At 40.7% G+C, this 13,871-nt stretch overlaps 1 protein-coding gene across 1 annotated transcript in view; it reads left to right on the top strand.

Annotated features, from left to right (window-relative positions):
- vps53 (VPS53 subunit of GARP complex) overlaps positions 1-13,871 on the top strand; it is a 234,501-nt gene that overhangs the window by 201,651 nt on the left and 18,979 nt on the right. The window contains exon 20 of the mRNA XM_060848004.1: positions 9,095-9,232. Coding sequence (XP_060703987.1) covers positions 9,095-9,232 — 138 coding nt within the window. The remainder of the gene's footprint in view (positions 1-9,094; positions 9,233-13,871) is intronic.

Here is a 13,871-nt window from a genome sequence, read left to right as displayed (position 1 = left end):
GATGGGGTGGGGAGGGAAATATATCCCTCGTGGTGGGGTCCGATTGTAGGTGGTAGAAACGTCAACGGATGATGCGGTTTATGCAGAGGTTTGTGGGGATGGAAGGTGCGGACCAGGGGCGTTCTATCCTTGTTACGGTTGGAGGGGTGGGGTTTGAGAGCAGAGATGCATTGGAGGGCATCATCAACCACGTGGGAGGGGGAATTACAGTCTTTATAAGAGGAGGTCATCTGGTGTGTCCTGTGGTGGAACTGGTCCTCCTGGAAGCAGATGTGACTGACACGGCAGAATTGGGAATACAAGATAGCACTTTTGCAGGAGATAGGGTGGGAGGTGGTGTAATTCAGATGGCTGTGGGAGTCGATGGGTTTGTTTTTTAAAAAAAAAAGTTGGTGTTGAGTCGGTAGTCATTGGAGATGGGAGAGCCCCAGGAAGGGGGGGAAGGTGTCAGAGATGGTCCAGGTGAACTTAAGGTTGAGGTGGAATGTTTTGGTGAAATTTATGAACTGCTCAACCTCCTCCTGGGAGCACGAGGTGGAGCCAATGCTGTCATCAGTCTTGCAGAGGAAAAGATGGGGAGTGATGCTGGTGTAACCACTGATAATGGACTGTTCTACATAGCCGACAAAGAGACCGGCCCGTGCGGGTGCCCATGGCTACCCCATTTTTGTCTGGAGTAAGTGGGAGGATTCGAAAGAGAAATTGTTGAGGGTCAAGACCAGTTCAGCCAAATGAATGAGTGTGTCAGTGGAAAGGTACTGGTGTGGATATCAGGAGAGGAAGAAACTGAGGGCTTGGAGGCCTGGGTCATGGCGGATGGAGGCCAGGGAAACAGAAGTCTTGGAGGAGGTGGGGTGTGTGGATGGTGTCCTGAATGTATGTGGGAAGTTCCTGGACCCGGGGGATAGGATAGTATCGGGGTAGGTGACGATGAGTTCGGTGGGGCAGGAGCAGGCTGAGACGATACATCGGCCGGGGTAGTTAGGCTTGTGGATCTTGGGAAGGAGGTAGAATCGGGCGGTGCAGGATTCCCGAACTATGAGGTTGGAAGCTGTGGATGGGAGGTCTCCTGAGGTGATGAGATTGTATGTGATCTGGGAGATGATGGTTTGGTGATTGGTGGGGTGGGGGGAAGAGGGGTGAGGTCATGGTTGAGGATTGCTTTCTTGAATCCATCATGACTGACAGATTTACATTTGTCTGTTTAAAGTACGTTTGTCAACCTGCACTTCCATCTTGAATGGTGGGTATATCTGCTTCCATGGCTTTAGAATTTAGGGTGTGCTTCCATCTGCTATTTTTCTTAGAATATCCTATTTTGATTTAATTGTACAAACCTGCAATTTGTCATTTCTAAGCTTTGTGCTTATATGAAGGCTTTTTCTCAACCACATGCATTATTCCTCAGAGTGCCCCAGTTTCTAATCTGGTATCTCAGTAAATTCCCATATCGTTCCTTTTGTGTGTATGTCCAAATTATTTATATAAATTGAAACAAAATTAGTTCCAGTAATAAAAACCAAATGTGTTTAAGAAATCCAAAAGTTTGGGCAGCTTCTGTGGAGAGGGAAACAGAGTTATTGCTTCAATATGACTCTTCTAGATGGAAAATCAAAGGTTTTATATTGTAGAGAAAGGTCTACAGTATTAAAGACATATGAACAGAAGAGCATCATTGCAGTTCGGTCAACAGTTATGCAGCTCCTTAATGTTCTTTTCAGTAGAAAGAAGGTTTGGTAAGTGTGTCTGATTGGGCAACCAATCTGCTGCCTCATGATTACCGCCATTACAAAAGTCAAAATCTAGCCCTTTTTTTGAGCTACTGCTTATATTGGCTCAGTTGGTAGTGCTCTTTCTTCTGAGTCAGAAGGTTGTGGTTCAGGTCCCAGTGTAGAAACTTAAGTACCAAATCTAGGTTGACATTCCTCATGCAGTTCTGAGGATATACTGCACTATTGGAAGTGCTGCTGAGATTAAAATTAGAGATTCTGTTGATAAACTAAACTGACAGTCCATTTGCCCCTCAGACAGATGTAAAAGATGCCGAAGAGCAGAGGAGTTGGTCATTGATAGACATTAACTCTTCAGCTAACACCAATAAGCAGATTATCTAGTTGTTATTTCACTGCTTCTTCTGAGCACTGGCCTTGTTCAGATGTTGCTGTATTTCCCACATACCAATTGTGTGTATGCTGCAAAAGTACACGACTTCCCAAAATACTTTGATTGTATTGAGGTTGTGGACAGCACTATATAATTGCAGGTCTTTTGTTTTCATTATAGTATGCAGTATGACTTTAGAAATGAGCTCATCAGCTTAATAATGTGTGGCTTCCAGACTGAGTAATGTTTTATTAAGGTTGAACTATTTTAATGCCCTGAAAAAGGAAAATACATTCTTTCCTGGTCTTTTATAAAATATAGCAGTGTTTCAGCCAACTGCATAGAAAGCCTACAATTTGGAGTAAGATACTTGTGACATTTACTTTGTTGTAGTAGAATGTGAAATGTGTGCTTTTTTAGTTACTGCATAACAGCTGCAATCTTACGTTAATAGACAGGCTCCTATTTTCCCATGCTGCCAATCTCTCTGTTTGCAAAGGCTCAATATATGCTCCCCTTCCAGACATACAGACACACACCTCTTACTGTTGGGAGAAAAAGCACTGTCAAGAGACTTTACGATAAGTGGAGTGGGGTTGGGGTGCAGCCATAGAGACATCTCAGGTAATGAGCACAACAGGCCAGCCAAGCCTTATGGAAGAGGCGCAGTTGTAGTCAAATGGGACTCCTTTGGAGAAGCAGAATGAACAAATAAGGCAAGGCAATGCATCACATAGCAGTGACTTTGATAAGATTCTGAGATAAGGGAAGTCTCTCATGAACACATTTAGGATAGCCGTCAAATTCTGTCAGTCCTGATGGAAGTCTTCATTATAACAGTACAGTTAAAGACAACAGTACAGTTAAAGACAACAGTATAATGAAGTGGTATTAGTCATGTGAAACAGATTGCCTGGCTTCAACAGGGCTAGTGTTCAATATGGAAGAAAAGTAAATACAAATCAGGTAAGGTATAAAGTTATTGCAGTGTAAAACCACTTGTGGGAATAAAGTTAAAAAGAGTCAGTCAGACCAACTCTGATGTTCCCTCACTACCATTGGCCTCAACTATTCCAGTAGTGGTGAGCACCACCTCTAATGTAAGGCTAATGAAGTGTAAGCATATGTGTCCACTTCTGGTTAGCATCTGCTGTCCCCAGTTGTATGTTACCTTGCCCTGCAAAAGAGGATGAAGCATATCGGTGAGCTGGTGTGACCTGCTTCAGTGATGTGGCTGTCATGCTGTCTGTAAGCTGTATAATGTGGATGTGAGACTTGTGGCAGTGTAAGGCATGTGAGAATGAGGTGAAGCCTTGAATGTTGTATGAGCTATGATTTTGAGATTGTTGATAGATGTGTGGTAACTGAGCATTGTTGGGTGTTATTGTGCAATTAGTGGAACGTGGAATTTGAAAGTACTTTCACTGACCTGAACCACTCATGTGATGTCATTGAACCTTTTCCAGCAATGCATTCAGGTCCTTGGTGCTGGACTCCTAACAGTGGCTACTACGATTGTCTAGTGTCACTGCATTCTAGGAAAGTGCCTGGAGGTCATGTGGCCCCCTGTGGATTAAGACCATGTCTCATCCTCTGCACTTTCTCAACCAAGTCCTCCAGAAGCGTTGGAATACCATGGAGTTTACTTTTTGCCATGCTATGCCATTCTTTTAATCTTCAAGGACTGAATCTGTTGTTGGGTACCTGTTTCAGCCACAAGGCATGTCCCCTTTAAAAGGTGCAAGCTAGCTTTGAGTGGTAACGGCTAGCTTTAACTGCTGTGCACTTCTATCAGTGTTTGATCCCCTGCTGTGCCACGCAGTCAGTATTGGCTGCAAGGTGTAATTATGGCAATTTTCAGTCATATACAAAGCTGCAATGCTGCAAACATCAGAAACGTTGAATGTGCAAGTTACTGCTGCACTGGGACCACTGCACTCCTTTTTCAGGATTAGGGTTAGTGCTATTGTATTTTATCCCCAGAGCACTTGTTGGATGCGTACACGTGTATTTACAATGACTGAGGTCTAAGACAGCAGTTTCAGCATTTATTTGAGGAACAGCCTCAAAATCATCACTGTTGATCTCGGTACTTAGTGCCATTCAGGTTTATTGATACTCCAAATAAGCACTGTAATGATTTAGCTGATCAGTTCACATCGTAAAGTACAGAGACTTGTTTTACACCTGTGAAGAAGATCAAAGTCCTTTAAATGAGATACACTTTCAACTAGCTTGCATTTAATCAAACTACTTTACATTGACTTGATGCCAAAAAATTAGTTCTATGAAAAAAATGTACATTTAACTAGTATGTGCACTCCAATGATATACTGGAACTTCAGGTATGTCTCAGCAAATTGTTTACAAAAGATTACTATCAATTACCACAGGATAGACATACTTAATGCATTTACTCCAGTGTAGAACATCCTAGCCAGAGAAAGAGAGTTTTCTATACCGAACCTGTGAAATGTCAAGTACACTTATCAGCCTGAGGCAAATATTGTCTGGCAGGCAAACTATCTGTTGGTGTCACATTTATTTGGCGTCAACTTCTTGGCCAGCTAACACCAGTTGACCTGAACAGGAATGCACCAGCTCCACAATTTTTCATCCTTATGACCAGTCTCCGTAGACTGAACCGTCTGCTAACCAGCATTCCTTTTGGTGTTCACACAAGTCTGTGAATTTTGCTCTTACCACCCCCGCCCCCAACCAAACCCTTTCTTCTCCCGGCCATGCTTAATTTACTGCTCTGGGTGGATGCTGTAGACTGTGTCGCTTGTGTGTAAACCTTCTTTTAAAAACAATTTAAATGCAGCCTGCCACTCCCAGTTTAACTGGGTTTGCTTTCCCAGGACATTGCTTAAATGTTGTTTACCACTGACCTACACCATGTTCTGACAGTGAAGGTCACTTTAGGATTAAGGGAGATTACCATCTAATGTTTTGTCGAGACACTTATGTTTACAACATATTAAAATATTGGCCTCCCTGCAGAGTTTCTGGAAAGAATGATGAGATGTTATGCAATAACAGAATTCAGGATTGACATGTTTGATGATGCTACACGATGTACCATTTTTAATAAGTGAACTCAAGTTAATCTGTGAGAAATTTAGCCATTTGAACCTATCCTTATGCAATCAAATGGTCAGAGGCAAGAATCTAGCTGTCCAAGTGAATCATATGTAAACATAACCTGGCAACATAAAGCCATGTTTAAGCTATTGGAGGGTAGACTACAATGTCCAAATGAACAATGTTCTATCACTTTAAACATTAAATTAGAGGTTTAGTTTGTGATGACATGTGGACACAACAGCTCCCTCCATTGATGGAACAGACTATTGCAGATGCAACTCACTTGAAACTCTTGATTCATATGTCATCAGATTTGGGGAGTTCTTTGGGGTCTGTAGAACTAAAGCATTATTGTAGCAGATTATTTTAAACCTATGTAACTCATTGGTAAATTGTGATATGAAGTACTGTGGAGGTTTTGACAATAGTGCCTTTTTTGACCACCAGACACAACAAAGTGGGATCTTGATGCATTGAGATCTTCAGTAACGTTTGATTCTGGGACCTTGACTTTAGTTATGCAAAGAAATTCAGAAACATGCATGTTTGTTAGAGAAAAAGAAATTGTGATTCTTTCGACAGCACCTTTCAAACCCATGAGTTGTAGAAGGACAACAACAGCATATGCATGGGACCACCACCAAGATCCCATTCACACCTACACCATGACTTAAAGTAACGTTGCCATTCTTCCCTGGATGTGCCTTCCAAACAACACTGTGTACAAATTACACCCAGAGGCAGCTTGCCACCATATTCTCTAGGCATTTAGGGATGGGAAATAAATGCTAGCCTCATAAACAATGCACACGTTCTGTGAATGACCTTTTAAAACCGTGATCTAGATTTTACAGCCTTATTCATGCCTCCAATATTTTAACCAGGTTAACTTTTCTTGGTATGAATCTGCAGGATTAGAAGATGTAGAAATTTTAAAATTTTAAATGAGACTGAAACTTGATTTAAATAAATTATATTAAACATTTGAATCATTGTTAAAGAATGCTTGGAAAGTTATAAGGATAAGTATACACAATCTTGTTCAAATGTGGTCAATTGTTTGGTAATTACTTTTGGAATGAATCTGGTGTGATCTGAATTTTTTGTACAGTTTGATTTAATACTCTTGAGTTTCCCGCTTTCATTTTAAATAATAGGGAGGAGTCTGACAAATCATAATGGACCAGAAGAATCTTTGGAGAAAATTATCTCCCTTTAGAAATAGGTTGCCATGAATAAAACCAATTATAGACCCTGCACTGTTTTTCTCCTATGATTAACACACATTTGATGGGTCAAATGGCGCCCTTTCCCATTCTATATGTTTCTACAGTCTGTACAAGCTTCATTGTGAAATAATACTCATTGTGGGAATAGCATTGATGTTTGAGACATGCAGATACTTTTTCATCCATTATGAATATTTAACAGCAACAGTCATCCAGGAGTTGCTTAAGTGGCCCTACTTGCACCCTCCCTACACAAATCAGTTAAATTCTTCAATTTTCTTGTTCAATTAGTGATACTTAATGTCACAATTTTAAAAAATACATAGCTGAGTACTTAGCATAGGATTTTCTCTTTAACATTGCACATTTACCATTACCCTGGGTGAAATGTTGGGAGGAAAATATGGCTGGGTAATTTTCAACACTTGGTAGTAGAACCTTCTAGCTAGTAGAGTCATAGAGGTGTGCAGCATGGAAACAGACCCTTCACTCCATCTCGCCTATGCTGACCAGATATCCTAAAGTAATCTAGTCTGGTTTGCCAGTATTTGGCCCATATCCCCCTCAACTTTTCTCCATACACGTACCATCCTGTGTGGAAAAAGTTGCCATTTAGGTCCCTCTTAAATCTTTTCCCTCTCACCTTAAACCTACGCTCTCTAGTTTTGGAACCCCCACCCTGGGAAAAGACCCTGTCTAATTACCTTATTCGTGCCCCTCATCTTAAAAACCTCTATAAGGTCACCCCTCAGCCTCCAACACTCTGGGAAAATAGCTTTTGCGTATTCATAGCCTCTTCCTATAGCTCAAACCCTCCAATCCTGGCAACATCCTTTTAAATCTTTTCTGAACCCTTTCAAGTTTCACAACATCCTTCCTCGAGAACAGAAACCAGAATTGCACACAGTACTTCAATAGTGGCCTAACCAATGTCATGTACAGCCATAACATGACCTCCCAACTCCAATACTCAATGCACTGACTAATAAAGGTATGCATACCAAACGCCTTCCTCACTATCCTATCCATTTCTTTCTATTCAAAGTGAATAGAGCTCTTTAAAATCACTAGTCTACCCGATCAAACTCTTTTGTAAAGATTTTTCCTCTAAAGAGAAATGCATAGCTGGACCTAAGCATGAGAGAGTCTCCAGTAAATACAATGTGGAATTCTGGATAAATACCATCTGCATTCCAGTAACTGGTTAGAATGTGGAATTTGCTGCTTCAAGGAATGGTTGAGACCAATAGCACTGTTGCCTAATGGGGAGCCAAGCCAACTATATGAGGGAGGAACCAGTAAGAGAGCCCAAGATTATGGGGAAAAGGCAGGAACGTGGAGTTGGGGATCCCATACAAAATACCCAGCAAGGAGTGCAATAAGCATTACATTGGACAGACAGGCAGAAAACTAGTCACCAGGATGCATGAGCACCAACTAGCCACAAAAAGATATGACCAACTATCACTGGTATCCATACGCATGGAGGAAGAGGGACACCAGTTCAACTGGGACAATACATCCATCCTGGGACAGGCTGAGCAAAGACATGCGTGGGGATTCCGAGGAGCCTGGCATTCCAACAGGAACTCCATTAACAAACCTATCGATTTGGACCCCGCTTACCAACCTCTCAGAAACCGAACTGGAAATGATATCGCCCACCACAACAAACTGAGAGAGAAAGCAAGCGGGACAGAACACCAATGCTTCACTGGAGGCTCACTGATGATGTTACCTAATGTGGTGACGAAACATCTGAGAACAAATCTACCAGCTCAGTGAGCAAATTTATAACTTTTGATGAATTGATAATCCATGATCTCATTGGTGAAGCTAATAGGATGGGCTGAATAGCTACTGTTTCTATGTATAAATGGAAGGATGCGTTGAATGGTTGAAATAATGTAGCATAGGAAAAAACCTGTGTGGGGTATCAAAAAAGACTAGTTAAGCTACATGGCTTGTTCATGTTTTGTAAATGCTATGTAACCTATGGAAAAGCATTCCAATGCATTCCGTACGGGACATGCGATCAATCCTGCCAGATTTTCCTTTAATCATCATCTTTGCAAAGCTCTGAATGTGTAGATATGAAAATGCCCTACTGCCTTTGCGATTTCAAGTATTGTGGCTTATTTTGACTTTGATTTCTGTACAAAACGAACTTAAACATTGCCTTTCTTGTTAATAAACCAAAGGAGCGCTCATTGACCCATTGATTTTAGCCCAGCTAAATTGATCCAAGTTCACAATGTAAACTGTTTCTGTTTTGCCAATCTGCTGTCGCGTAATGGAGATGAATGATGTAGGAAATACATAGCCACATTGTGCCTAGTTTTAGAGAGTCCTCATGGTTATTGAGGAAGGAGGCTATGATCCCGATGTATTTGTGGGGGTGAAAACTTTCAGATTATGCATTATCCTAATGTGAAACATTTGTAGAATTGCTTTCCATAACAGTTTCATCCAGAGAGATTTGAATTAGAGATGTACGCAATGACAGAGCACTGATTAACTCCTGTCATTCTCAATAACTTCTTTCTCCCCCCCCGCCACATCTTCCCCAGATGCTCATTTTAAGTTGATACCGCACATCAAGAAAACACTTTTAAATTTTCAGCAAATGATAAAGAATAAAAAATTTAAATGAATGGTGTTTAATTATTTTCTAGCTTCTGCTTGACACTCATTCTCTGAAAACCGTTCTGCTTGATCTTCCTTCGATTGGTTCTCAAGTCATACGCAAGGCCCCAGCGAGTTACACAAAGATTGTCGTCAAAGGCATGACTCGTGCTGAGATGATTCTGAAGGTAAGAAAATTCAACTCTGAATGAAACGTGATTTAGGTGGCTGCTGCAAATCCCTCACGATTTGAGAATCTCAAATGTTAGATTTAATATTTCAGCTTCAAATACGGGATTTCCAGGAGCAATTTTCCAGTGGTCATCTCAGCAGGTAGCACTTTAGTACTCCCAGCAGTCATTTGAATGCTGAGGTGATATCATAGCGGAAAATCTATTGTGTTTTCTGTAGTATGCAATCTTCATTGATATGTGGATTGCACTAACTGAATTATTAATTATCTTTGGTGGAAAAGTTGTCAGGCAGTACTCTACAGCTGCTTACAAGGAAACATTAATACAAAAACAAATTGCTGGAGAAACTCAGCAGTTTCTGGCAGCATCTGTGGAGAGAAAGCAGAGTTAATGTTTTGAATCCATTGATCCTTTTACAGAATTTTCTCCGGAGATGCTGCCAGACCTGCCGAGTTCCTCCAGCAATTTGTTTTTTTTTCAGAATTTTAACATCTGCAGTTCTTTGTTTTATTCTGAGGAAATAATACTTGAAACCTGTTTTTCAAGTGCAGCAGTTTAGTTGCAATGGGGCTGTTAGCATTCTGCTCCGACAATATTATCAGTTGCAGAGCTGGGATCATTAGAGACTAGGGTTCTCTTTGTTAACTCAAACTGCTCCAAAACGGATCAGTAATGCAAACTGATTAGGGTTGTTAAGGTTGCAGTATTGGTTTAGAAATGGGTTTTAAAGGTAAATTTTGCACAGGCTTTTAGATGGCCAATGATATCAACAATATCGGTGCACAGTTTTGGCAAACTCCATGACACCTTGGCTAGATATTCCACTGTAACAACCGAGAGCACATTTTTGTGATCTGCTGGCTCTCAGTGGGGGAAAGCTGTTGTTGCTATTGAGCAGAAAACAGAATTAATAGAGCTTGTGTTTTGACAAAAGTGACATATTGACGGCCATACGGCTGTTGAGGTTTTCATCGTGACTTTCACTTGTGCAGTGAAAAGCTAGTTCTTGTTTTTGTCCTTTTCCTTCGTATGTGAAGTAGAACATTGGTAAGAGGAATAAAATGTCAAGTTTGGGGCGATCGCTTACGTGGGTTATGGAATGTAGTTACAAATTGAGTTCAAGGAGTTTTTTTCCATTCTTCATTCCATGCCTGCACAATCTTTTCTAGTTATGGGTTGAGTTGGAGACTTGTTTCTATTCACCCTGTTTCCCCAACCATCCTCCTCTATGGTATGGTAGTGAAAGATGCCTCGACTTGTTACTTTGGGGATTTGTTTGATATTTGTTCCCCTCGAGATTATAATTGACTGAGAGCTTCATGTTTTTGTACCACCACTGAGAGCTGCTTCATTCTATTCCTAGATGTAACAATTTAAGAAATTAACCTCGCAAAGGAAAATTCAGGTAGCACTTCATAATAATCCAAAGTCCTATGTTGTAATACTGGTAAGTCAAGGGACTCACTAAAGATTAGAGTCTTTTCAAAGCCATTAGCTTTTGAGTGTTGAGTTTGCAGGTAATGAATGACACTAGGAAATCCAAAGTTTACCTCAGGACACACATGCACAGGATTCCTGCCTTCATCCAGCTTATTGTTCCTCTGATTCCAAAGTTACAAATTTGAATGCTAGAATCTTCCATTAACTAAAATTCAAATGCTTCATGTCACTGCTTGGAAGAACGTAAAATGTCACAAGATTGTGCATTACTTAATAACACTAAGTGATCTGCTTTACTAAATACTAGCCATTTCCAAACTGTATTAGATCACTGATGTGATGCCTTTTTTTAAAATAGGGGACTGTCAGATATAGAATTAGAGTCTTAGAGATGTACAGCATGGAAACAGACCCTTTGGTCCAACCCATCCATGCCGACCAGATAATCTAGTCCCACCTGCCAGCACCCAGCCTGTATCCCTCCAAACCCTTCCTATTCACATACCCATCCAAATGCTTCTTAAATGTTGCAATTGTACCAGCTCCACCACTTCCTCTGGCAGCTCATTCCATATACGTACCACCCTCTGCGTGAAAACGTTGCCCCTTAGGTCTCTTTTATATCTTTCCTCTCTCACCCTCAACCTATGCCCTCTAGTTCTGGACTCCCTGACCCCAGGGAAAAGACTTTGCCTATTTACCCTATCCATGCCTCTCATAATTTTGTAAACCTCTATAAGATCACCCCTCGGCCTCCGACGCTCCAGAGAAAACAGCCCCAGCCTGTTCAGCTTCTTCCTATAACTCAAATCCTCCAACCTGGCAACAACCGTGTAAATCTTTTCTGAACCCTTTCAAGTTAAACCTAGAAATAAAGAAAACATGTTTGAAATGCACAATGGGTCTGTCAGCATCTGAAGAGAGGCAGGTCACTGTTGCAACTGCTTTGTCTGATTACCCATAATACCACTGATTTGTCTTATTAGGATATAATACTTTTATTCTGTTAACATTGTCCAAACAGTTTATTTCCTCAATTAAATGCTGCATCTTTGTGTATGGATTTTATTTATGATTAAATAAAGCAAGCCTGTCCCTAGACATCAGAACACTTCATCAATTAAGCTTTTTACAAACAAGCGAAACAGAAATTATTGGAAAAACTCAGTAGGACTGGCAGCATCTGTGGGAGACAAAGTAGAGTTAAAGTTTCAGGTATTGTTACCCTCCTTCAGATTGGATTGTACTCAGGAAAAGGTGGGTATATTTGCTGAAAATGAGATTGGGGGTTGGTGGGGTGGTGGGGGGCGGGGGGTTGGTTTAAGAGGTAGACGATAGGTGGAGATGGAGCCCGGAGAGGGAGAACAGTGATTGGACAGACAAGGGAATGGGTAAAGGTCACCCTGGGAGAATCAGTAAGGCTGGGGCAAAGACATGGGAGAAGGAGCTCAGGCCCTTAAACTGATTGAACTTGATGTTGCGTCCCGAAAGCTGCAGAGTACCTCGGTAAGAAATGAGATGCTGTTCTTCCAGGTTATACTGAACTCTCTTTTTATTTACTCCTACACGCACCAGTTTATTAAAGAATCACTTTTTTTCCTCCTAGATGTTCCTTGGGCTCTTCATAACATTTTTTAGATTTTCAGCCAACCTAACTCAAAAGGCTGCCTAGGTAAAACTCCATTTAGGATGTATTCCAGGTCAGATCTCACCAAAATGACCCCTCCTCCTACATCAACATGATTTGGCACTTTCTCTGTGCCCCACTGGAGCTCCCCCACCACATTCATGTTCAATTTGCAGAAGTAATTTGAGTCCACCTAACATACCAACAATGTACCCACACTAATGTGATCACGTCACTTGTTTGAGTTGCAGGAGGGTGAGAGAGAGCGAGAGAGAGAGAGAGAGAATGTCCATGTACTGACTCTTCACTTCTGTACCCTTATCCCAAGGCATTGTAAATATATTTCTGATGACATGCATTACTACTGATACAATCAAGGTTCTGTTGTTTTTGCCGTATAAGCCCCAAGTTATATAAACTTAGAAGGATGTTGCTGTTCTGTGATCGAATTTAACAAAACAGCAAATGTCAAAGTCCTTTCAAGTGGCCTTCTCAGAACGCACCATTTAAAAATTGTAAAACTTAAAAATCAGAACCCACAAACTCAACTATTAGAATAAAACACAGGAAAGTATGTATTCTTATTTAGTATCGTCAGTAATCAAAGTCCATTTATTTTTTGCACCTGATCTTTACTCATCCATGCAGTAATTTGTCTATCCTAGATACATGTGTTGGATTTTTGAGATTGTTTGTGGCCTTAATGTCACAATTCACTTGTATAGGTAGGTGTTGCACTACTATGACCTAAATTTGTCACTGCTTTTGTGTTTTCTATATAAGTACAATAAAACTGAGAGGTTGAATATCGAGTAATATTATTCCTGTACTGTACCTTGCTGGAATACATATGTGGAGACAGTCCTGATGAAGGGCTCTGGCCCGAAACATCGATTTTCCTGCTTCCCGGATGCTGCCTGACCTGCTGTGCTTTTCCAGCAACACGCTCTCAACACTGGAATACATATGTACCACACACATTCTCTTCACCTTCTGCAAAGCAGAATAATGTACACTGTATTCAAATCCAGATCAGGTTACATAGCTGGATAGATTCATTTGAATATTGCAACATCTAATAAACTACTTATTCAATTATTTTTATATAGTAGTCGTCACAATGTTTGCTAACCTTGATGTCAAAAACATAAATATTTATTTCACACTAAACATCAATGTTAGACATCATCAATTGCTGGATCCTTTCACCATTTCAGACTGTCATTTACTCCTGACTGACTGTTGCCTTTATGCTATACCACCTCCGATGTAAATATATTCAAAGACCTTTCCAATAAAGGCATTAAAACTGTATCATCAATTCCAATTGTGAAATTAGTCTGAATTTATATCAATGGATATACCTTTATGTCACTGGACTCACTAAGCCCAGGTTATTTCAACCATGATTTTATTTGTGGTCCTTTCGCCCTCTTGTACCTCAGGTCTGTTTAATTCCTCTTACACAGTTCTCCTAAGGATGCCATTCCTTTGTTCGCACAATAGTCAGAAAGTGACCAGAGAAAACAGTCAAATTCAATAATTTTTTTTGATCCTGAATTATTG

The sequence above is a fragment of the Hemiscyllium ocellatum genome, chromosome 31, assembly GCF_020745735.1.
Source record: "Hemiscyllium ocellatum isolate sHemOce1 chromosome 31, sHemOce1.pat.X.cur, whole genome shotgun sequence".
Lineage (NCBI taxonomy): Eukaryota > Metazoa > Chordata > Chondrichthyes > Orectolobiformes > Hemiscylliidae > Hemiscyllium > Hemiscyllium ocellatum.
This window is presented reverse-complemented; position numbering and strand designations above follow the sequence as displayed.